We start from the raw sequence: 24,775 nt of genomic DNA on the forward strand, positions 1-24,775 counted from the left end.
ATGCTGTGATTGTTAAATTATTTTTCTCAGGCCTACAAAATCTAATGATACGTTTGCAAGTACCAGTGGGGGGAGGTCATCCTCAGCTACTCCTACTTTGCAATCTGAGCCAGTACCTCCTTGTAAACATGTTTTTGCCTCGAATTTAAACTCTGCGTCTCCTCCCTTTTATCCATCTGGATCATCTGGTCAAGATATTTCTGCTACCCAGAAAAGGGACCTGCAAGTTGGAAATGCTGTAAGAAGCATACCAAGTTCTACCTCCACAGATGAAAATATCATGGGTTCAAACTCTAATTTGTCAGTACGTGAAAAGGCAGCTGTTGATCCTACTGGTCTGGATAGACTTTATGTTGACCAGGCCATGCGTCCTGTTATCAGGAAAGCATTGGCTAATGTTCAAATACAAACATCTGGGTCTTCTTCATCTGTTGGTGCTGCTCATTCTCCTCAACCCAAGGTTCAGGGAAGGAGGTTGGCAGCCACTGGGCAGATGAATTATCAGTTCACTCCATCTGCAAGCCCAATGGCCAGAGTTTCCTCCCAAGCACCAGTTGCTGCTCAGCAAAAGTCAGTTAAAGGTCAATCAACTATAAGGTCTTCAGCTCAGCAGTTGAGCCAGCCTCCAGGAGGTGGACCTCAGGAATCATCATCTGATTCTCAAGGTCAATCTGTTACAAGCCTGCCTGAAGTCGGTGAAGTGGAATCTCCCCCAGGATCCAGTAAGTCTAAGTCTGCGTTGGTTGGGACAGGAAAAGTTGCTACTCAAGGAAGTGGAAAGGGATCTTTCCTGTACAGTGGTGCACAAGTTATTGGAGCTGCAAGTGCAGCAGCTGCTGGCCGTGGTGATCAAAACTATACTCCGACTCCTGCACTTTTGCCAGGTAATGCTTCTTTCATGAACCTTTTCTCAGATTTATTTTTGTGTCCAGATCAATGGTTTATTTGATGCATTCTTCCAGTTAAATGCTGCATTCTGTTAGTTATGAGTTTGACTATCGGATTTGTTCAGCATTTGAGATGTGTAATCTCTCTCTTTCGTCTCCCAATCAATTATTGGTAAGCAAGTAGCAGTAAGCTTGTTAGATTGCCAAATCCTATCTTTCGTCTCTCGTTACTATTAGTAAGAAAGAATAGAGTGCTTAGCTCAGCAAGTGCTTTGCTCAGCAAGTGCTTTGCTTAGAGAGTCTTTCAAACCAGTAGTTCGGTACTCTTTGTTGAGAGCAAGTGTTAAGAGGTGCACAATGGGTGCCTTATATACCTCTAAGTTTAGAGGCTCTAATTGATGTCATCATACTTACTGAGTAACCATTACTGTCAGAAGTACAATTATGTGTTCAAAAAGCACGACTAGAATTGGATTATTAGACTTATTTGTAATTGATGCTAATAACAATAAGTCTATTATGACATTTTTTTGGTCTAAGTCTATGACCACCCAGTTGTGGGAAAGTCACAGAGAGAACAACTAATTCTCGATTTTGACCTTTTTGAATCACAAATGCTTGCATTGCAGTGGATGGTTGGTTGAATATTATCTCGGTCGGATATTATCTCTTCATTGTTAAAAATTTATGATATGATCACTGCATTCCACTATTGCTTCGAAAAGTGGGTGTGGTCGCTTTTTTGTTATGATTGCTGGCTACCTGCATTTTGTAATTGAATGCCATTTTTTTATTCCTTCCCTTCTTTATTTATATGCAAATGATAACATTTGATAAGCTCAGATGCATCAAGTATTTATGTGCTCAGGCAAGTTTCCTTCTTATTTGTTTAACAAATGGTTAAATTTCCTTTAATTTAAGTCTGGATCTTTAGTTATGCAATTTGGAGGTCAGCATCATGGTGGTCTTGGAGTTCCTGCTGTTGGCATGGCATTCCCTGGATATGTAGCACAACCACAAGCAGGATTTGGAAATTCTGAGATGACATGGTATGCATGTTTCTGCAACTTTTTTTTTATTTCATACTCAATTTCTCTCTCTCTCTCTCTCTCTCTCACACACACACACACAGACGCGCACACGTTCTAGCATGATTGCAGTAAATTGATGTCCTTCAAGGATGCAATTTGTAGTGTTATGAAATATGAAACATGATTTAGCATTGTGGACAGCTTTTGTCGGGGTTACATTAGAAAATCCCAAATGCATGGAAACCATCAAGCACTAGTTGATCCTAGAAGACCAGTCTAGCACACACACACACACATGCTAGCACGATTGCAGTAAATTGATGTCCTTCAAGGATGCAATTTGTATATACATTTGGACAAAATCTGGTGTTATGAAGTATGAAGCATGATTTAGCATTATGGACAGCTTTTGTCGGGGTTACATTAGAAAATCCCAAATTCACAGAAACCATCAAGCACTAGTTCATCATGGAAGAGCGGTCTGGCTCGTTCATTTCCTTTTCCTTTGCCTCAATTTTTACTTTGAGGCTCTCTTGATGCATTTTGCATGTGAACTGATATTTAAATTACTTAGCTGCTTGCTGGCTGACCTTATGTCCAGTTACTGAGCTTTAGAAGGGTTCTTTATTTTTTCTGAATTTTCTCAAAGCTTGGACCAAAGTTGTTGAGATGTATGTGTATATGTAAAAACATGAAGGTGTTGTAGGGTCTCATTCCTCTTCCTTTACTGCCCCTTCATATGCTTTTGTGTAGTCTGAACCCTAGATCTTATTTTTTGTGAGGCTGGTTTGAGGGCCTGTCCACAAACTCTACTTGAGATTAAATTTAACTGAAGCCTTCACAAAGTTTGGGCCAGCCAATTCTGTAGCTTACTGATGGCCATGGGATGTGCATGTATTTTGAAAATATTCTGGTATTTCTTTCTTCATGGCTTTGCTAGTGTCCTAGCCCAAGATACAAATTTTGTTCACATGGTCTGAGTTTTTTATTCTTTTCTAAATATGGATTTAAACTAGACCTTCAACATTGGTCAAGCTGGACTGAGCAATATTTTATTTTTGTTGTCCATTAAAAATTGAGTATGAGATCCATGCAAATCAATGGACGGTTCTGAGAACTGAGGTATTCAAATGCCCCCATTTGGATTACCTGCATGTGCATGATATGATGCTTGATGGTTTCATAGTGATCTATGGGATTTAATTTGGAATTGTTATGTTTTGCTGCATGTTTTGTGTATGAGATGTAAATAATCATAGTAGATCATTTTAAGATTTGCCAAAACAACTACTTTAGGAGTTGCCTTCTAATTTTCTGAAATGTATCCAAGATTTCCTTGTTGTTTTTGAAAATGCACTTAGCTTTTAGGGATCCAGTTATTTATGGTCTACCTCAGTGAAAAATGGATGGTAAAGTAAATTCCATTTTGGTCTCAGGTTACCTGTTCTGGCTGGCGCTGCTGGAGCTCTAGGAGCTTCATATTGTTCCCCTTACTTTGCTTTTGATGGTAGATATTATACTCGCCCATCAGGGCAAACGTCATCAGCTGGGGCCTCCAGGTAAAACTTGTGTTATTTATTATGTTGTTCATTATTGTTGCTGTGTGCTATATTTTTTTATTTTCCTTCTACATTTTTTAATCTAAAATCTAGATCTGAAATTGATATGATATTATTTTATTTAGTCATATCTATTATTCTTTTGCTAACCAGAACACTTATACCCATATTTTCGGAGTTTGGAATATACATTTATTTTAACCATGTTTCTCGGCGTTTTCTTTTAGAACTCTGTTATGTGTATTTTTTTTTATCTTGTGTTTATGTTGTGTCAAGACCCAATTAACTTTGGAAATGGATAGGTTGTAAGACCGATTAGGGCTGTCACCTAATTGGGCTTCATCCATTACCAAATTGGTTCTTTGCATGGACTTCCATAGTGATTAAGAATCATAGCCACAATCATCTTGAATATTTTGAAGATATCATGATACTCATAAAAGAGTTTTGTGAAGTGGTATTAGGATTGTTTTATGGCATGCTGTTATGTAATGAAGTACTAGTGCAAATAACAATGTCACAAAGTGACTACAATGAATGCACTAGTGCAAAAAACAAGAAGCCTCTACCGGGCAAAATACAATATGCCACAAAGGGCTAGGCACCGAACACACACAATATGAGAAATAGAGAGATTGAAAAAATAATATATTGAAAATGCCTAAAAGCATTACCTACAAGAGAGGGGTTCAACCCCTATTTATACATAATATGGGACCAAAGGGGAGCCCCATAGAGTCGTTGGGGAGGGTCTCAACTGTTAAATTGTATCTCATATATATATATATATATATATATATATATATATATATATATATATATATATATATATATATATATATATATACCCTCTAGGGGTAAAATTGTCTTTTCACATGTATCATGCATATTCACTTGAATATGTTTTTTCTTTCTTTTTTTATTGTTTGGAGGGGTCCACCATATAGACGTTGGACCCCTTGTAGCCTATAAATAAGGGGTGTTTTTCCATTGTCAAGTATGCTTTCTAGTGCTCTCTCTCTCTCTCTCAATAAAAGATTATTTTTTTTATGCCATTGTGCATTTATGCTCCTTTGTGAGTGTTTCCTTGTGCCTTTATGCACTTATTCTCTTTGTAAATCTTGTGGGTTAATCAAGTCATCTTTGAACTTATATTTTTACATGGTATCAAAGCTTGGTTCATGAGAGGCTAGCACGTATGCTTTGCGTCATCATAGTGGTTGCCTCGAAAATCGTGCCCACTCTTCATTCTTGTTTTTTTGGTGTGGAAAGCTCTTGCAATCTACTTCCCGTTTGACGTGCTACAAGATATAGCTAAAAGAAGACCCGTTGTGGTAAGTGTTCAAATTGTGAAGATTCTTTTGTTTCTCATAAAAGCTCCTCAATGGCGTTAAAGGATTCACATTTTTCCCTCGGATTCAAATTGAACAGGTCAAACTATCATGTTTGGGCCGGTAATATGGAAGCTCATATAAAGGGAAAAGGACTTTGGGGCTACATCAAAGATACGATTCCGGAACTCGAGCAAAAAATTATTATAGTTGAAAAAAGAAAAATAAAAGTCCTTGACGAAGAGGAAATAGTGGAGGCTTTTGAAGAATATAACAAGAAGCATAAAGAATGGGAAATGAAAAACTACAAAATTCTTTCTTGGATTTTTTCTACGGTTGAGACTAGGATTAATTCCAATATTTTGAAATTTAAAAAGGCGTCTTAAGTTTGAGAATATCTTGAGAGGATGTATACGAGAGATTTATCTCATAAATATTACCTCAAAAAAAAGGTTTTAACCCTTCAATAAGGCGAAATGACTATTAGAGAATATTTCGCCGAATTATCATCTATTTGGGATGAGCTTACTATTCTTGAACTAAAATGAAGTGGAGAAGCCATTGAGCTACGACACAAACAATTAGAAGAAGATCAATGTTTTAATTTCTTGAATGAGCTTAGACCCGAATTCGAGTAAATAAGATCTTCTCTTTTATCTTCTTTCACTTCTCCACCTCTTGAAGATGTTCTTACTGAGCTAAGTGGAGAATAAACTCGAATAAGAATGAGTAAAACCAATTAAAGTGTTCTAGCTATGCCTTCAACCAAAGATGAGAATGAAGGAGCCTATACCGTCTTTAGGCCGGGAAATAATTTGAAAACCTATAAGCCTCCTCATTTCAAAATAAAAATCGAGTAAGGGAAGAAGACGACCAAAATGGAAGATGGAATCAAGGAAGAGAACATGGAAACTTATTTGCCATTTTTGTAAAGAACCAGGACACATTAAGCTCGTTTGTTCAAAGTGGAAGAAGAAGGTGGTTATGTCCACTACATTTCAACCACACAAGGAGGAGAATCCATCTACTTCCAATAATGGAGCATTATCATTAAGTCAAGTCATGGAGGCTCTTCAACCCCTCTTCAAAGGATCCATTTCCGGTGCTGCCATATCATCTTCTTCTCCTCTCGATAAAATTTCTTGGCTTTTAGATTCAGGTGCCTCCTTTCCTATGACTCCCAATATTTTTGCACTTTCTGAATACAAAAAAAATGTTCTACCTTCTTTTGTTTCAACCGCAAATGGCGCTTCTCGAAATCAAAGGAGTTGAAAACTTTGAAAAACAAGTTTTTTTATTTTCAAAGTTAGATTTATGCCAAAATTAAATTTAAATTTGCTTTCGGTCTCTCAACTCTGGGACCATGGATGTGATGTTAAGTTTTCATCAAATAAATGTTGGGTACAAGATCGTTGGTACAGGAAGTTGATTGAGGAAGGTTCTAGGAAAGGAGATCTCTACTACATGGAGTTTCTACAAATTCCAAAACATTCTTTTTGAAATCTTGCCCAACATAAAGATATAAATATTTAGCATAAAAGAATTGGGCATCCTAATGGCATCAAGCTTTCCTATTTACATTTTGTTAAAGATCCTTGTAAAAGTAATTTCACTTGTAATGATTGTATTTTTGGGAAAATGAGAAGTTTGCCTTTTGAACAAAGATCTATGATCACAATCAAACCATTTGAACTTGTGTATTCGGATCTATGAGGACCGACACCCATCATATCTAAAGGAGGATTTATATATTAGGTTATTTTTGTTGATGATTATTCTAGATATTATTGGATATATTTCCTTAAGCATAAACATGAGGTTTTTGCATCATTTAAGACATCATATGTTGATTAAAAATCAATTTAATGAAAACTTAAAGATTTTTAGGACCGATTTCAGAGGTGAATATCTTTCAAATGAATTTAAAAATTATCTTGAAAACAATGAAATTGTTCATAAAAAATCTTGTCCTAAAACACTTCAACAAAATGGTCTAGCCAAAAGAAAACATAGACATATTATTGAAACCAATAGAACTTTGCTTATTTCTCAAAACATTTCTAAAAGATTTTAGGCCGAGGCGGCTCTTGCATCCGTTTATCTTATAAATCGTCTTCATTCAAAAAATTTAAATAAAATCTCACCTTTTGAAATTATATATAAAAAAGAACCTGACTACAATAGGTTGAGAATCTTTGGATGCAAATGTTTTGTTCTTACCGATAAAAATGCTAAACTCTCACCGAAAGCTATCCCTTAGTACATTTCTTGGATATTCCGAAACTCAAAAAGGTTTTAGATGCTATGATATTAAAAATGATGAATTATATGTTTCTAAGAATGTAACTTTTTTTAGAAAATGTTAGTGGTTTTGAAGAATGTGAACCTTACAGAAATAATGTGGATTACTCTTTTTTGCTTGAGTTGTTATCTAGAAATGATGATGTTTCTAGTGATGATTAACTCGTATATAATGATCTTAGTGATGATGAAAATATAGAAGAGAATAACAACTCTCCTTATCAATCTCTTGATCAACCTACCGAAGTAAGAAAATCTAGTAATCCTATCACATATACACATAGAGATAGAAACACTTTTAGAAGTGCAATTGAGAAATATAGTGAATCTAGTGAGCCTACCTCCACAAATAATCTAAATCCTCGTAGAACTGAAAGAGCTAGAAGAATTCCTTCTAGATTCATATCCTATGAATCATTCTCACCTAAATATAAAGCATGCCTTAGTGCCATCCATTCACATGTGTAACCTAAAAACTTTGAAGAAGCTAAGAAAATTGTCGAATGGAGGGAAGCTATGAATAATGAACTTAGAGCTGTTAGAAAGGCTAAAACTTGAGAATTTCAAGATTTACCTAGTAGAAAGAAGACAATAAGATGTAGGTGGGTTTTTAAGGTCAAGACCAAGAGTGATGGGTCTCTTGAAAGGTATAAAGCCCGTCTAGTTGTCAAAGGGTATAGTCAAGAATATGTAATAGACTACGATAAAACTTTTGCCCCCGTTATGCATATGGTTACTGTTAGGTGTCTTATTACTATTGCAGTTAAAAAATGAAACATATATCAAATGGATGTCAAAAATGTCTTTTTAAATGTTGACCTAAATGAAGAAGTCTATATGACTGCTCCTTCAGGTATGAACCTTCTTAAAGGTAAGGTTCTTTGCCTATGAAAAGCCCTTTATGGTTTAAAACAAGCTCCCAAAGTTTGGTATGATCGATTTAATAACTTAATGATGAAAAATATATTTACTTCATGTTTTACTGACACTGCCTTGTTTGTCAAGAAATCCAATGCAGGAATCATGATCTTATTATTATTTGCTGATGATGCTAATTACAGGTGACGATGTTAAAGGGATTAAGAGTACAAAGTCTATACTAAAAGATAAATTTGAAATGTCGGACTTGGGATTTCTGACATACTTTTTAGGCATTGAAGTTGCCTATTCTCAGAGGAGTTATTTCTTATGTCAAACTAAACTTGCATTTGAGATTATTGACATGTCAGAAATTACAGATGATAAAGTTTGTAAAACCCCTGAAGTGGTAGGAACAAAGTTAAAAATCGATGATGGGGTTCTCCTAAAAGATCTCACTCCTTATAAGCAACTTGTTGGGTCTTTGATGTATCTTAGCATCACTAGACCTGATATTTCACATGCCGTTTATGTTGCAAGTCAATTCCAGCATGCTCCTACATCAGTTCATATGAGTACAATTCTCCGAATCATCATATATATAAAGGGATCCTTAAATAAGGGAGTATTTCTATCTTTATTTTCTGAGTTAAATTTAATTGCTTATACTGACTCTGATTGGTGAGGTGATCCAAATAACCGTCACTGTACCACTGGTTTTTGCGTGTTTTTAGGTGAATCATTAATTTTTTAGAGATGTAAAAAGCAACAAAAGGTGCCCCTGTCATCTACTGAAACTGAATACCGAGCCATGACAACTACAACCATGGAGATTGTTTGGATTCGCCAGTTGTTGAAAGACATGGGGGTTCATGTTCAAGGGCACATGAAGTTATGTTGTGATAACAAGAGTGCTGTCTATATTGCCACAAATCACACTTTTCATGAGCACACGAAGCATATCGAGATGGATTGCCACTATGTTAGAGAAGAATATCTGAAGAAAGTTATAGATCTACCTTATGTAACATCAGAATATCAACTGGCTGACTATTTTACTAAGGCACTCTGTTATCCCAGATTCAATTTTCTCTTTGGCAAACTTTCAGTCATTACATCGTAAGTTTGAGGGTGGGTGTTAAATTGTATCTCATATATATATATATATATATATATTTCTTTGTAATACCCTCTAAGGGTAAAATTGTCTTTTCATATGTATGAATATGCTTTTTCTTTTCTTTTTCTTCCTTTTTTATTGTTTGGAGGGGTCCATCATATCGACGTTGGACCCCTCCAACGGTCATAAATATGATTGTTGGAGGGGCTCCACCGTCTATATGGGAGCCCCCTCCTTGGGTCCCCTTGTAGCCTATAAATAAGGGGTGTTTCTCCATTGTCAAGTTTGCTTTCTAGTGCTCTCTCTCTCAATAAAAGATTACTTTTTTATGCCTTTGTGCATCTATGCTCCTTTCCGAGTGTTTCCTTGTGCCTTTGTGCACTTGTTCTCTTCAAGTCATCTTTGAACTTGATATTCTTGAAGATATTTTCACACCAACGACTCTATGGTTGGACCCCTTTGCCCCTTCACAAATGAAAAAAAGTAAAGAAATAAAATAAAAAAAGATAAAAAATGTCCCTAGTGGACATGTCTATTTACATAAATAGAAAAGGACTAAATTTCCCCTAGTGGGCATTACACTAGGAAACAAAGAAATAGTGTGTATATATATACATATATTTTAATACCCTCCCTCAAACTATAGATGGCACTTTTGTTGTCGCAACATAGCTTCGAGAGAATATAAATGAAAACTCCCATGCCTTTAAGCAAAATTCTTAACCAAATAAGTTCAGTTATAGTGGTGGCCATTGCCCTGTACGCGGCTTTCCCCCTTAATCAGAGATAGTATAAACAATTAAATTTGGAGACGAAGAAGATTATACGAATAGTCCTTTTGTTATAGTGTTATTCAAATATCCGATAATTCGTATGATGGCTGCCATGTGAATAGTAGTAGGAGTGTTCTGGAAATGACTTGCACTGTGTACAACATGAGTAATGTCGGGCCTGATAATAGACAAATATGTTAGAGATCCGATTAATTGACGATAAGGAGTGTGATCTTCTAAAGGAGGTCCATCATTGGCTCTCATCTTAACATTGATTACTTCTAAAGTCTCCACTTTCTTTTCGTCAGTTAAGCCAGACTTAGCAATAATATCTGATGCAAGCTTGATTTGAGAAAGAACATATCTCCAAAGAGAATATGCAACTTCAATCCCTAAAAAATATCTCAGAAATCTAAAGTCAGACATATCAAAATTGTTTTTAATAGACTCAATGCCTCTTTTATCATTCGTGATGATCATGTCATCAACATACAAAAGTAAAATAGTTATGTGATCCCTTTAATTCTTAACAAAAAGAGCAGCATCATTATAACAAGTAAATCTGCTATCAAGAACAACTTTATTGAAACGGTCATACCAAGCTTTTGGAGTTTGCTTAAGACCATAAAGAGCTTTATTAAGCTTAAGTGTTTTTCCTTTTTCAATTTCAAGACTCAGCGGATGATCCATATAGTCTTCTTCACAAAGATCTCCATTTAAAAATGCATTCTTGACATCTAGTTGATAGATACGCCATTGTTTGATTGATGCTAAGGCTATTAGAGTTTTAACGTTCGCCATTCTTGCAACTGGAGCAAATGTTTCTTCGTAATCAATTTCATATTCTTGTGCATATCCCTTAGCGACTAACCTAGCCTTATACCTTTCTAATGTTTCATCACTTTTAGTCTTTACTTTATAGATCCACCTACAATCAATAGCCTTTTTGCCTAAACGGATAGTTACAATTTTTCAAGTGTCAGCCTTGTTGATTACTTATAATTATAGGTTCATGGCATTTATCCAATGAGAGTATTTCTTAGCTTCTTTAAAGTTGTAAGGCTCATGATAGGAATTGATCATTATTAGACAAGATCTATAATTTGGAGAAAAGGAGTCATATGATACAAATTTTTTAGGAAGTCTAATGCTCTTAGAATATCGTCGATGTAAGGATTCCCCAACTTGATCATTTAAAGGGAGATTTTGTGAATATATGTTAAAAGCATTTTGATTTTCATTTTCCTCACACTATACATGTAGGGATGGCAGCGGACCGGGGCAGGGGACAAGGTGTCCCCCCCCGCCCCGTTTCAAAATCCGAACCTCCACCCCCGCCTCCATCCCCGTTTCATGTCCTCCATCCCCGGTCCAAACGGGGGCGAGGCGGGGCCCCGTTTCCCCCTTAGTCTATAGTAATCCTTTGAAGGATTGGGGACGGGGCGGGGCGGAGCTAGGCGGGGATTGGGACGGGGCGGGGAAAAGCGTAAATCCATCCCCGCATGGGGATAGATTTTAACCTTCATCCCCGCCTCCATCCCCGTTTCATGCCCTTCATCCCCGGTCCAAACGGGGCGAGGCGGGGCCCCGATGTCCGTCGGTCCACTGCCATCCCCATATACATGAATATCATCAGGATTCTCACTAGGAGAATCATTTCTTTGATGTGAATGGCTATCGGAAACATTCTCATTATCATAAATTGTATCATTAGATTTTTTTAGTCATCTATAGGAAGTAAGTCAAATAAAAAAGAATAATCAACACCTTCCTTGGATTTTTTATTTTCAAATCCATTTTGATCTTCAAGAAAAGTCACATTTCTTGAAACATAAAGTTTATTGTTTTTAACATCATAACACCTATATCCTTTTTTATTTTCACCATAACCAATAAAAGCACATTCAAGGGCCTTTGATGAGAGTTTGTTTTGTCCTTGAAAGAGAACAAAATATTTACAACCAAAGATTCTTAATCTTTTGAAATTCGGAGATATTTTAAACAATTTTTCAAAGGGGGAAACATTTTTTAAAGATGAGGATGACATCCTATTTATAAGATATGTTGCAAAAAGAGCGGCTTCAGCCCAAAAATTTTTGGGGACATTTTTAGAGATGAGAAGGGTTCTTGTGGTTTCTGTAAGGTGCTATACTTTCTTTCGGCAAGACCATTTTGTTGTGAAGTTTTGGGACAAGATCTTTGATAAATAATGTTATTTTGTCTAAGAAAATTTTAAAATTCTTTTCACATGTATTTCCCTCCCGAGTCGGATCTAAAGATAGCTATATTATGTTGAAATTTGTTTTTAATAAGAATAAGGAATTCTTTAAAAGTAGAAAAAACATCAGATTTGTTTTTGAGAAAGTAAACCCAATTTTATCTAGTCAAATCATCAATAAAGACAACATAATATGAATAACCTCCTTTAGATATGACGGATGCCGGTCTCCATACATCCGAATGTACCAATTCAAATGGTCTTTTTGAAATGAAATTGCTATATGAAAAAAGGAGAGAATGTATTTTTCCAAGGATGCAATCATTGCATGTAAATTCCTTTTCATTACAAAAATTCTCAAAAAGAGGAAAAAGATACATCTTAGATAAACTAGGATTTCCAAGTCTTTTGTTCCAAGTGACAACATCTTTTATTTGAACATGATTATAAAAAGACTTAGATGGTAATAACAAAAAATCCATGTAGTATAGGTCACCTCTTCTATGACCTTGCCCAATCCGCTTCCTGGATTGGAGATCCTGCACATGGCAATTTGAAGATGAAAAAGAGCTTAAATTAAGTTTTGGAATAATTCTAATTTTTGGAACAAAGAACTTTTTGTTATTGTCTAAAGTGGGTTCAAGAGTTCCTATTCCTTTAATATCCAAAGATATACCATCGACCGTAGAAACAAAAGATTTGAAAGAATTAGTGTTGGATTTGTTTAAAAATGATGCATTTGAAGTCATGAAATGAAGCATCCGAATTAAGAATCCAAGAAGGCATACCGGGGGTTGATGAAAGCACAACACCGGAAGCAGAAGGTGTGGAAGAGTTATTCCTCACAAATTGTTGAAATGCTTCCGCAAGTTGTGCAATGCTGTCTTTGATATCTCCATCTTCTTTTTGATCTTCATTTGAGTTGCTTGAGTTCTCTCCAACAAAAGCCATTTTTGTCTTTGGACAATCAGGTCTAAGATGCCCTGATTCATTACAACGATGACACAATTTTTCTTTCACCACCATTGTTGTTATTTTTCAAAAAATGAGGAGGCTTATATGTCCTTATATTATTACCCGATTTAAATACCGCATATACTTTATCAATATCCTTTTTTAGAGCCAAGCGTGTTTCTTCTTGGCATATGTCGGTAAGAATTTCACTAAGAGGAGTTGAAGCCCTATGAAGTAGGGATTCTCGTAGTTGTTCAAATTCGGGTCTAGGCCCATGAATAACTTGAAAGAATCTTTTTCTCTCTATTTGTTCTTGCCTAATGGCAATATCACTTCCTTCTCGTTGGGGTTTAAGGATAACAAGTTCATCCCATAAAGGAGATAGAGTGTTATAGTAGTCTCTAATACTCATATCTCCTTGCTTGGTTTCTCTCACCTTTTCTTGCAAAAAGAAATGTCTAGCAAGATCTCTTTGAATGTACGTACTTTTCACGAAGAACCATGTTTCATTTTGCCTTCTTGAATTTGGCTAAGTTAGCACCACATTGTTCATGAACAATGCCAATATTTTGCCTTGATTACTTTCCCGATCTTAAACTTTGGATTGGTAAAATAAAAAGACTGAATAATATGGATTAACGCAAAGGACGCAGACACAATTCAGCAGACAAGAATATGCAAACTTGATGCGCAGGCCGAGATCCAAAGGGTATCAAATACGCAAATATGTCTGGTTGATCGATGTATTTGATGCTTAAAAAAAATTTTAATCACGCTGATTACGCTAGACTGCGCAAGTAGGTCCAGCAACGTTTGGTGCCCATGCTGGTCTCCCAGCACACTGACCAAGAAAATAGAATTTTTTCTTCTCTTGCAACTCTGGTCGCGCTAGGCTGATGACTGAACAGGTCAGCACACACAGGTCACTCTGATCTGTGTGATTTGCAGGGATGCATGACCTGCTGTAATACGATAAAAAATGCGAAAGAAAAAAGATCTTGAATGCCAATCTGGGCACGCTAGTGCCAATGGTCTGCAGATCCAAATCGCAGATCTGTGTGATTTGCATGGACTGCAGAGCACGCACGCTGATCTGATCAGGCCGAGACTGTGATCTGAGAATCACGCTGGAAAAATGTGATACAGCAGATCCGTGATCTGCTGTTCTTGCTGAAAACCCAGCACAAAAAAAATTATTTTGAACAGATTCCGATCTGGGTTGCTGAACCCGAATCCACTAAAAAAATAACCAGATCGGATGTGCGATTTCAGAACAGCATGTGTTTGGGCCAGGATCTGCCGTCCACGAATCAAGTGATCTATGAATCACACAATTATGCGTGATTTGCAGATTTTTTGGCACTTTGTGAATCCAAACAGATCTGCATAAAAACGCTAGTCACGCAGATTTGTTTCATGGCCTCTGGCTGGATTAACGCTATGCGTCCTCAAAAAGAAATAACTAAAATGAAAGAAAATAAAAACCAATTAATTATATGTTGCGTGAACTAACTTTTATCCTAAATTATATGGCAACGAATAAACGAATATCATGCTATGCAATATGCAATGCTGAAATAGGCTTTATGCATTCGATGAAATAAATAAAAAATCTAATCTAACTGCAAAAAAGTAAAGAAACGAGGGAGAAGAATACTTGGGAGTCGCTTCCGATGGAGGGTTGAGAAAAGAAGTGGTCGGTCTCTGAGGTAGCACGTCCACTCTGATGAAATGAGAAGGGGACGCCGACGAGGAAAGGGAAAGGAGAGAAGAAGAAATAGGAGAAAGAGAACCGGCGGTAGAGAGGGAGAGAAGAGAGAGGAGAGAGGGGCTGGCGTGTTTCTCAAGAGAAGAACCCCCCCCCCCCCCCCTCTTCTTGATTAAGATTATTTATAACTAAACCTAGGGTTAAAAAAATACTTTTTAACAACTCTGCTATTTTTTACTAAATTCACAAAACTACCTTTTCTAAAAATTAATTTTCAAAAGAAAGGTTGTTGAAAGAAATCAAATTCCCAAAAACCACTCAAGTGAGATTCATTTTGTGCGATTTTTTCACTTTTTGAAAACTAATCAATGCCCTGTCAAAAGTCGATAAACAAGGATTTTTAATCTATTTTCGCAATTAATCATGCACATAAAGTATATATAATATCAATACAAATTATGCATGATCAGCCTTTGCCTTTTTTTCTTCATTCAAGGCTTTTTCCTCATTTCCTTCTTTCTTGGTAAGCTTTAGTTGAGGTTCCGGAACCGTACCACATATAAATCCCCAAAGTTTCTTACCTTTGATATTGTTTTCCATAGCGTCCGCCCACTTCCTATAGTTACTCCTGCTCAATTTGAATAAAAGATCAATCTTTGCATCCTTGCCGACCATTATGAAAGAGATGAAGGAAAGAGGATAACAATGTGTGCAAAATACAAGCACACAAAAATAAATGAAAGTCCCAAGAGTGTTCCATCACCCAAGGGCTCTGATACCATACAATGAAGTACTAGTGCAAATAACAATGTCATAAAGTGACTACAATGAATGCACTAGTGCAAAAAACAAAAAGCCACAAAGGGCTAGGCACCAAACACACACAATGTGAGAAAGAGAGATTGAAAAAAATAATATATTGAAAATGCTTAAATATGGTTGGACCCCTTTGCCCCCTTCACAAATGAAAAATAGAAAAGAAATAAAATAAAAATAAAAAAGATAAAAAATATCCCTAGTGGACATGTCTATTTACATAAATAGAAAAAGACTAAATTCCCCCTAGTGGGCATTACAATAGGAAATGAAAAAATAGTATATATATATATATATATATATGTATATTTAAGTGGGTGACAAATTATTACCCCCTGTTTGGATCACTTTATAAGTTGCTCCATGCCATTTATGCTTATTTTAAATAGCCAGTTTTGGTCTTTGAATCTTTTACTTTTATTTTTTTTAATAACATTTTATAAATTTCACCCCTTTTTTCAAAAATATTTGGAGACCTTTTTTTTTTCATTTTTACAACTATTTTTTTTTCCATTCCACCCCCATCATCACCACTTCTCCATTTACTACCACCACCATTGCCACCACCACCGTCCATCACCATTGTCATCACTACCACCACTACCATTACTGTGATCACCATTGCCACCACCACGATCACCATTACCATTACCATCATCACCACCACCACCACCACCACCACTGCTACCATTACCAGCGCCACCACCACTACTGTCATTACCACCACCATCCACCACTACCACCACCACCACCACCATCTACGGTCACCATCATCACCACTACCCACTAATCCTTTTTGCTTCTTCATTATAATTTGAATAGTTGGTGATCCAAACATTCACTTAATTAAAAGTAAATGCGAGATTCTTTATAAAATGTGCTTAAATTTATATACAATAAGTAAAATAGATCCAAACAGGGCCTAAATTTTATTTTTTATGATTTTTTCTACATTGAATCATTTCAAAAATATCAAAAAAAGTATCTTCTGTATGTTTATTTTTTTAGTTTCTTCATTCCAAAAGAGTTTCCTGGGTAAATGGTTGTTGTTGAAAAAGGTGAATAGTGTTTCGGGTCTGGATCCTGTACCAGGCCCGAATTACTATTCACCTGTCCAGACTCAAGTTCTTTCCTGTATAAGTGTAACTTGTTTTATTTCTTTTGTATTCGGGTTCGGATATTACACCAAACCCGACCCGACCCACTGTATATACTTAAGTATATTAATACCAACATTAGGTCACGATTTCATAAGTGAAATCGTGACAGCCGCAGTCGTGTTTTGCATCCCTCTTCTCGTCTCTCTCTCTCCCTCTCTCCTTTTCTGTTTTCTCTTTCTTAATGCAGGTACAAACGAAAATCTAACATGGTATCAGAGCGTAGATCCATCTAGAGGAAAAAAAAAAGGTTCTGGCTCGTGACAAAGATCAAGAAATTGAGGTTTTCGCTGCTCTTCTTCGTCTCCTCTTTTTCTGTCGTCTTCTCTTTTTCTGTTCTTCGTCTCCTCTTTTTCTGTCCGTTCCTCTTTCATCTTTCTGAAACCTCTTGTGTACTCACACCCCACGTGAGTTATCTCTTTGTGAATCTGTGATTCACGTGAACCCTATTCACGTGAATCCAGATCGTGGGTTGACAGCAGCATTTCACGTGAACTAGTTCACGTGAATCATCCTTTTTCTCCCGGGCATTAAACTCGTGAATTGATTCACGTGAGACATTAAACTCACCCTTATTAATTGTTTGATTCCATTTTTCTTTTCTACATTCTCTAAAATTTTATCTCTGTACCCTCGGATGCTATAGGGTTTCTCTTGATTCCTATGTTTGCTATGCATTATTATTATTCTTGATCATTCTTTATTGTACTAGCAAAAAAAAAAGGAAAAAGGGATACGTGACTTGTGATTTTTTTTTTCTTTTCTACGTAAGTCTTCTTCTTGGTGCATAGAAAAGTTCAAGTTCCTTCATCCTCTGAACTTAATCGTCTGTGATCCTCTGACAGCCAAAAAAAAAAAAAAGGTGTTGGACGAGGGTTGAACATTTCTGTTGATTCTTAATCTCTATGGATCCCTATCACTCTCAATCAAATCTCTCTTCGAGTTTTCTCAACCAACTTGTTTATGAGAAGTTGAATACCTCAAATTTCTTGATCTGGAAGAGGCAAATTATTCTTTTCATAAGGAGTCAAGGCCTCTTAGGCCATCTAGATGGAACCACTCCAGTTCCACCAGAATTTAGTCCGAGAGAAGAAAAAGATGATAAAGGGGTGAGTTCCATCGTGTATGTCAAGAGTGCTGAATTTTTCAATTGGGAAAGAAAAGACCAATTAGTTGTTGCATACATCACATCAACCCTGTCTCAAGAGATCCTCCTTGCCATTCCTGACAATTGTACAGCTCTACAACTCTGGGAACGACTGGTTCAGACGTATTCGCAGGTTTCTCAAGCAAGAGTAGTTTTTCTAAAAAGAGAATTTCAATTGTTAAGAAAAGATTCCATGACCATCATGGAATATTTGAACAAGATGAAGGTGATCACAGATCAACTTGCAGTTATAGGGTGTGCCGTTAGTGACAATGACATGGTTCAACAAACCCTGAGTGGATTGGGGTCCGACTACAATATGATAGTCACTTCACTATTGTGCCTCCCTGTTCTTCCTACCTTTGATGAGCTACGAGCCAAATTGATCCAGTATGAAATGACTCTGAAGGGATTCTCTGAAGAAACTCATAATCATCCAAATTCTCAAGAAGTTTTTGCTACAGGAGTGACTTATGGTAGAAGACGGGGACGAGGAGGACAAGGGCGAAGTGGGCACGGAGGGCGTGGTTTACTTCCCACTCCAAACATGTTTACTCATGCGCAGAGAACAAGATCTATCCCTACTTGCTTTCTTTGTAACAAAAAGGGGCACATCAAGGCGAATTGCTGGCATAATCCAGAGAATAAAGGAAAGAGTCCACAGATAGAAACCAAGAGAAAGTTCACAAATACCAGAGACAGTGGAGAGATTAAATATTTGCTGATATCTGCCTTGTCAGAGTTAAAGTTGAAGCAGAGTGATGAAGGCACTTGGTTTGTCGATTCCGGAGCAGCGACTCGTGTGACAGGCGATGCAGGTAAAATTTCTAACCCTATCCCTTATTTTGGAAAAAGTAAGATTGTCACTGGAGATGGATCCCACCATCCTGTTTCACATGTTGGAAAGACTGTCATTCCCATGTCACATTCCACTCTTACTCTTTCTAACGTTCTTCATGCTCCTGACATTAAGAAAAATATTGTCTCCGTCTCCAAACTTATTGATGATAATAATGCTTCAGGGAAACATTCGCTGAAGGGAAGAGACGAGGCAACATGTATGTCTTTGAAGAAGCTCCATGTCATGATGTTCGCTCTTCTCACCTGATTTCGAAGCCTTCATCAGAGTCGTGTTCATCCTCTTCTGCCAGTGTTTTTAGTATCTCTGAATGTAATAAGCCATTCTTATGGCATAGTCGGTTAGGACATTGTGGGAGTCATTTTATTGAGAAACTTGTTTCTAATAATCTCATTCCAAAGGAAAGTCTTAATGGGGATGAGAGTAGTCATAAATGTTCCAGTTGTCTTTCATGCAAGAGTCATGTATTACCTTTCCATTCCATTAATAAGAGAGCTTCAAAACCTTTTGAGATTATTTGTTCTGATGTGTGGGGACCCGCCCCAATTGTCTCTGGGTCTGGAAGCAGATATTATCTAATCTTTGTTGATAGTTATTCTCGATACACCTGGATATATTTCTTAAAACATAAGTCAGAAGTCTTCTCTTTGTTTCAAAGTTTTCTTTCTTTGGTTAAAAACCAATTTTCTGAGTCTATTCAGTTTTTCCAATGTGATGGAGGGGAATTTTCATCCCGTGATTTTATTTCTTTTCTTCGAAATAACGGAATAGGAAGAAGGGTGTCCTGCCCTCACACTCCTCAACAAAATGGGATTGCTGAACGAAAACATAGGCACATCGTTGAAAGTGCCATGAGTATGCTTCATGACAGCAATCTTCCCATCGATCTATGGACAGAAGCATTTCATTCTGCCGTGCATGTGATAAATAGATTGCCAATGGTTGTTCTGGAGAATAAGTCCCCTTATCACTGCCTCTTTGGAGCTCATCCTAGTTATCAGGATCTGCGTGTTTTCGGATGTGTTTGCTATGTGCATATTGATCGGTCCCTGAGAAACAAGTTTCAAGACAAGGCCCAGAAGTGTAGGTTTGTGGGTTACGCAGATGACTACAAAGGATATAGGTGTTATGATCCCATCAACAAACGTATCAGAATCTCAAGAAATGTTGTCTTTGATGAACAAAATTTTGATGACAAAGCTGATGCAACGAATATACCAACTGAAGTTTACTATCCTTGGTTGAGTTCAGAACTTTTTGCTAACTCCAGTGAAGCATGTTCATCAGATTGCGTGCAGCGAGAAGAAGAGATGTCTGAAAACACTGAGACGTCGGGGCCACATGATTCAGAAAAAATACCGGGCAGATACAAAGGCATTGTCTATTCTAGACAGAGACCGATAACATCAAGCCATTCAGATCATGTACCAGTCAGTAATCCGACTCCTTCTCACACTCTTGAGGTCAGAAAATAGAGCCGCATACGACATCCCATTGACAGGTGGGTTAGTTATAACAACTTCTCCTTGGATCTTCAACTGTTTTTAACTGCTCTCAATAAGGAAGATGAGCCCACTATATACTACCAGGCAGCCACTTCTACCAAATGGGTAGAAGCCATGAATGATGAAATGCAAGCTTTACATGAATGTGGAACTTGGGAAGTTGTTCCCAGACCGCCTAACAAAAATGTTGTCGGGTGTAAATGGGTCTACAAGATAAAGTACAAGCCAGATGGAACCATTGAACGATACAAGGCAAGGCTCGTGGCAAAAGGATTTACTCAAGAAGCAGGGCAAGACTATGATGAGACCTTTAGTCCGGTTGTAAGAATGGGAACAATTCGGATTATTATCTCTCTGGCTGTTGAGCATGGGTGGAAGTTGAGTCAACTTGATGTAAAGAATGCTTTCTTGCATGGGGACTTAAAGGAGGAAGTGTATATGGAGCAACCCCCTGGATATCAAGAACAAAATTGTAAAACCCATGTGTGCAGGTTAAAGAGAGCTATCTATGGTCTGAAGCAAGCATCTCGGTCTTGGTTTGATAGCTTCTCACTAGAGATTCAGAAACATGGATTTTCACGTTCCATGATGGACCACTCATTGTTCATTTTCAAAAGTCAGACTGTGACCACTCTGTTATTAATTTATGTCGATGATATTGTTATCACAGGAAACTCTGCGGTCCACATCCAAGAAGTAAAAGATTTACTAGGTCAGAGGTTCAAAATGAAAGATCTTGGAGCTCTACGCTATTTTCTTGGTGTGGAAGTTGATAATCAGACTCATGGCTTGACACTCACTCAGCACAAGTACACCGTGGATGTTCTCCGCAAGGCAGGCATGCAAGACTGCAAACCTCTGGGAACTCCGAGTGTGCTTCATCAAAAACTTAGCGTCCATGATGGAGATCTGTGTGATGACCCCACCAGGTATCGAAGCATAATAGGAATGTTACAGTATCTCACATTCACTAGACCTGATATTGTTTATTCAGTCAATCAAGTGTCTCAATTTATGCATGCGCCACGTACTGGACATATGGAAGCAGTCAAGAGGATCCTTAGATATCTGAAAGGGACTATTGGTGATGGACTGACATACTCACCACAACCATATGGCAAAAATGAACATAGACTCACTGTATATTGTGATGCAGACTGGGCAGGAGATCCTGATGAACGAAGATCTACATCAGGATATTGCATCTTCATTGGAAGAAATTTAGTCTCTTGGAGCAGTAGAAAACAAAAGGCTATCGCTAGGTCAAAAACTGAGGCTGAGTATAGATCTATGGCTGCTGCTACTGCAGAAGTCACATGGATCAGACATCTACTGACTGAAGTAGGAGAAAAGATCTCCCACACTATCTTGCTATGTGATAATCAAAGTGCTATAAACATGTCATTCAATCCAGTACATCACAGTCGTGCTAAGCACATTGAGATTGACCAACACTTTGTGAGGCAGAAAGTCGAAGAAAAAGAGATTGAGCCTGAGTTTGTTAATACTGAAAGACAAGTTGCAGACCTATTTACGAAAGGGTTAACAAAGGATCGTTTTTGGACGCTTAAAGGCAAGTTGTGCATGGTCCATAACCATGATCAACTTGAGGGGGGGTGAAAAAGGTGAATAGTGTTTCGGGTCTGGATCCTGTACCAGGCCCGAATTACTATTCACCTGTCCAGACTCAAGTTCTTTCCTGTATAAGTGTAACTTGTTTTATTTCTTTTGTATTCGGGTTCGGATATTACACCAAACCCGACCCGACCCACTGTATATACTTAAGTATATTAATACCAACATTAGGTCACGATTTCATAAGTGAAATCGTGACAGCCGCAGTCGTGTTTTGCATCCCTCTTCTCGTCTCTCTCTCTCCCTCTCTCCTTTTCTGTTTTCTCTTTCTTAATGCAGGTACAAACGAAAATCTAACAGTTGTTTCTAGATTCTTCATAGAGTTGGCCTATGCCACTAGATGGTGTTTGTAATGAGAAGCACCTTGTTGAACATTTTGGTGTCATTTCAAGATACCCTTGAGATGGAGTGGTTCAAAATACATGTGTTCCTATGGCATTGCTTTTCTTAATTGAAAAAAATTGCTATATCAGATCAAAATTTTAATCACCATGTGTTGTGGATGAAAAGCTCTAGGTGGTTTGGGGAACCACAAGTTTTGGAACCATTTGTAAATAAACCATAAAATGTATAGGTCTTCTGATTCCATAAAAAAAAATGGTGCCAAGTTGTATTTATAATCAACTAGGACTATGTGTCAATCAGATGTTCCCCACTTTGTCTAATGGCTCTGATAGGTAAGGAAGGGATATAATTGTCAAAGCAGTTTCTCCATGCTGTCACAACCTCATTTTGCCATTATCTAGTATACAATGTTGTAAATTCATGGCCGTCTTCAGAATTTCTAGACTGTTATGTCTTGTTTATTGGACTCAAATTGTGTCACCTTTTGCTCATGAATTATGAGAGATGAAACTAATTATCGGGAACTTCTCAAGAAAAAAAAAACTGTTTCACACCCATCACTACATTATTGGCCAAGCACAGTTTTGTTTCTGTGACTTCTTACCTGTAAATTTTGACTAATTTTTTTTAATGCAACAGAGTTTCCAATTCCAACAAATCAGCTAGCACATGGAAAACTCCACAAAGACCTGGTAAGACATTTTGCTGTCAGTGAATTAGGGATCGTCATACCATTCACAATTATTTGGCCATTTAAATCTTTTCAATTATCCCTTGAAATTTTTTGCTTTTCAGCAGAGCTGGTTAATGACGAATTTGGGCAAAGGCAAAACAAGCCTCGCAGGCAAGTTATAATTCCTTAATTTAAATGGAGCTAATTCAAGAAGTGTACTGTTGACTTTTTCACCATTTATTTTTATCTTTCAGAAAGACCAATATGTTATTTGTTTTCAGAAAGACTAATATGTTATTTGTTTTCTACAGATATTCTGAAATGAATTTTGGCCAGTGAAGTACATAGTATGAGTGCTTTTGAATAAGAAGCTGAAGGTTCTGTGCTGCAGGACTACTTCCCTCAGCCCTTGGTGGTATCTGGCTTTTATCCAGGACCACTTTGGGCAGTTTAAGTATCCAAAATATCATAGGTATGTGTCGTAGTCTTTTCAGATTCATATGCTATTGTAACTGTGTGATCTAAGTCTACATACGATTTATGAGCCATTTTCTATTGGTATTGTTTATAAAACCTTCTGGAAGACGCTTGAACAGGATGACCTTTATTTTACTGGGTTTGTGATTATATCTACAGAATGTAATTTATGCATGGCATCATCCACTAAATGTCATACTGTACTGCATGGTCATTGCAGTGTTGCACATCATCTCCTAGAGTTCATGCATTTCTGTCTTGCAACCAGTGACCAAAATAAATTAAAGCCATGGCTGGATCACTTTTGTTCATCAATCTGCATTCCCAGAATCTACCTTTGTTTTCCTGAAAAGCCCAATCCCAGATCTATTGGATGACCATTTTACTTATTGTTTTATGATGGGAAAACTGCTGGGTTTCTAAGCCGAATATTAGCATTTAGTTTGATTCTTATGTCGGAGTTACAGAAAGTCTTAAGAATTTTGCATGGTTCTTTTGCAGTGTGCAGCTGTGTTGTGCCCTGCATCTTCTGTGGCTGATAAATGTGACCATCATTTCTAGCGGTTTCATGGGTTTCCACTTTACTTATATTGCCGGTAAGGATGCGAGGTAGCAGATCATCTTTATCGCATTAACTGCCCATCTGATCATCGATCCTGAACTTTGCAGTGGTTCCGCTGGGATTTTCAGGTTTTGGCTTGTTTGTTGAAGCTTGTGGAGAGGATGCTGACGTGCTTCTGTTTTCCTCTTCTCGTTCGTTTTTTGTTCTGATCTTACATGTTCAAGAACTACAGATGTCGTTAGGCTTACCTCTATATGATCTGCTTAATAATGCAAATTTTTGAGTTTTACTCTGTCATGTTGATTGAAACAGATGATTGTTAGTGCTTTTCCCTTGTCCGTTTTCAAGTTCTTGCTAGTTTTTCCTTTTCTTTTCTGGGTGTTCTGTATTCGTTAGTTTGATTAATCTGCAATCGGAACTTCATAGGCTGCCACTAAAACTTTGGTGAACTATAGGTAAGACGTTCAATCTGCCATTTTGCTCTTCTAAAAGATTTGAGTAAAATCATTTTATAAATCTATGTAAACCTCTACTTTGAAGAGGTATGTTCCCTATAAAGGATCATCGGTGTCGTCTGCATTGAGCAACATTTCTGAAAAAAAATCCAAATTGATGACATGTTATTCCTTATTAATGTGGGTTTTTTTCTTCAAGTATGGCCTTGGAAAAATTATTGCCCATATTTTATAGAAATTAAAGTCACACCATCTTATAATTATGGAGTTTTAAACTCGCTGCACCCTAAAATCTAAATTAAGGGTTTGAAAAATCAAGCACCTTGGTTAGTTATTTCTGTATTTAGATTTCCACGAATTTATCATAGAATTTTGTTCCACGTCAATCTCCGAATATTATATGC

The 24,775-nt window shown here is 37.1% G+C and overlaps 1 protein-coding gene across 7 annotated transcripts in view; it reads left to right on the forward strand.

The window, feature by feature from the left end:
• The window catches only part of LOC149830022 (protein MLN51 homolog), a 47,280-nt gene extending 22,931 nt beyond the window's left edge, over positions 1-24,349 (forward strand). The window contains exons 4-11 of one of the 7 annotated variants that reach the window (XM_090016257.1): positions 31-884; positions 1,822-1,936; positions 3,355-3,477; positions 22,844-22,896; positions 23,000-23,048; positions 23,189-23,349; positions 23,856-23,950; positions 24,045-24,349. In XM_090016257.1, coding sequence (XP_089872383.1) covers positions 31-884; positions 1,822-1,936; positions 3,355-3,477; positions 22,844-22,896; positions 23,000-23,048; positions 23,189-23,216 — 1,222 coding nt within the window. In that variant the 3' untranslated portion in view covers positions 23,217-23,349; positions 23,856-23,950; positions 24,045-24,349. Of the gene's footprint in view, positions 1-30; positions 885-1,808; positions 1,937-3,354; positions 3,478-22,843; positions 22,897-22,999; positions 23,049-23,188; positions 23,350-23,855 lie in introns of those variants that run through there. The other 6 variants (XM_090016259.1, XM_090016260.1, XM_090016256.1 and 3 more) reach the window with 6 other exon arrangements.
• The last annotated feature ends 426 nt before the right edge of the window (positions 24,350-24,775 follow it).

Source organism: Nuphar pumila, chromosome 8 (assembly GCF_984573655.1).
Source record: "Nuphar pumila chromosome 8, dmNupPumi1.hap1.1, whole genome shotgun sequence".
Taxonomy (NCBI): Eukaryota; Viridiplantae; Streptophyta; class Magnoliopsida; order Nymphaeales; family Nymphaeaceae; genus Nuphar; species Nuphar pumila.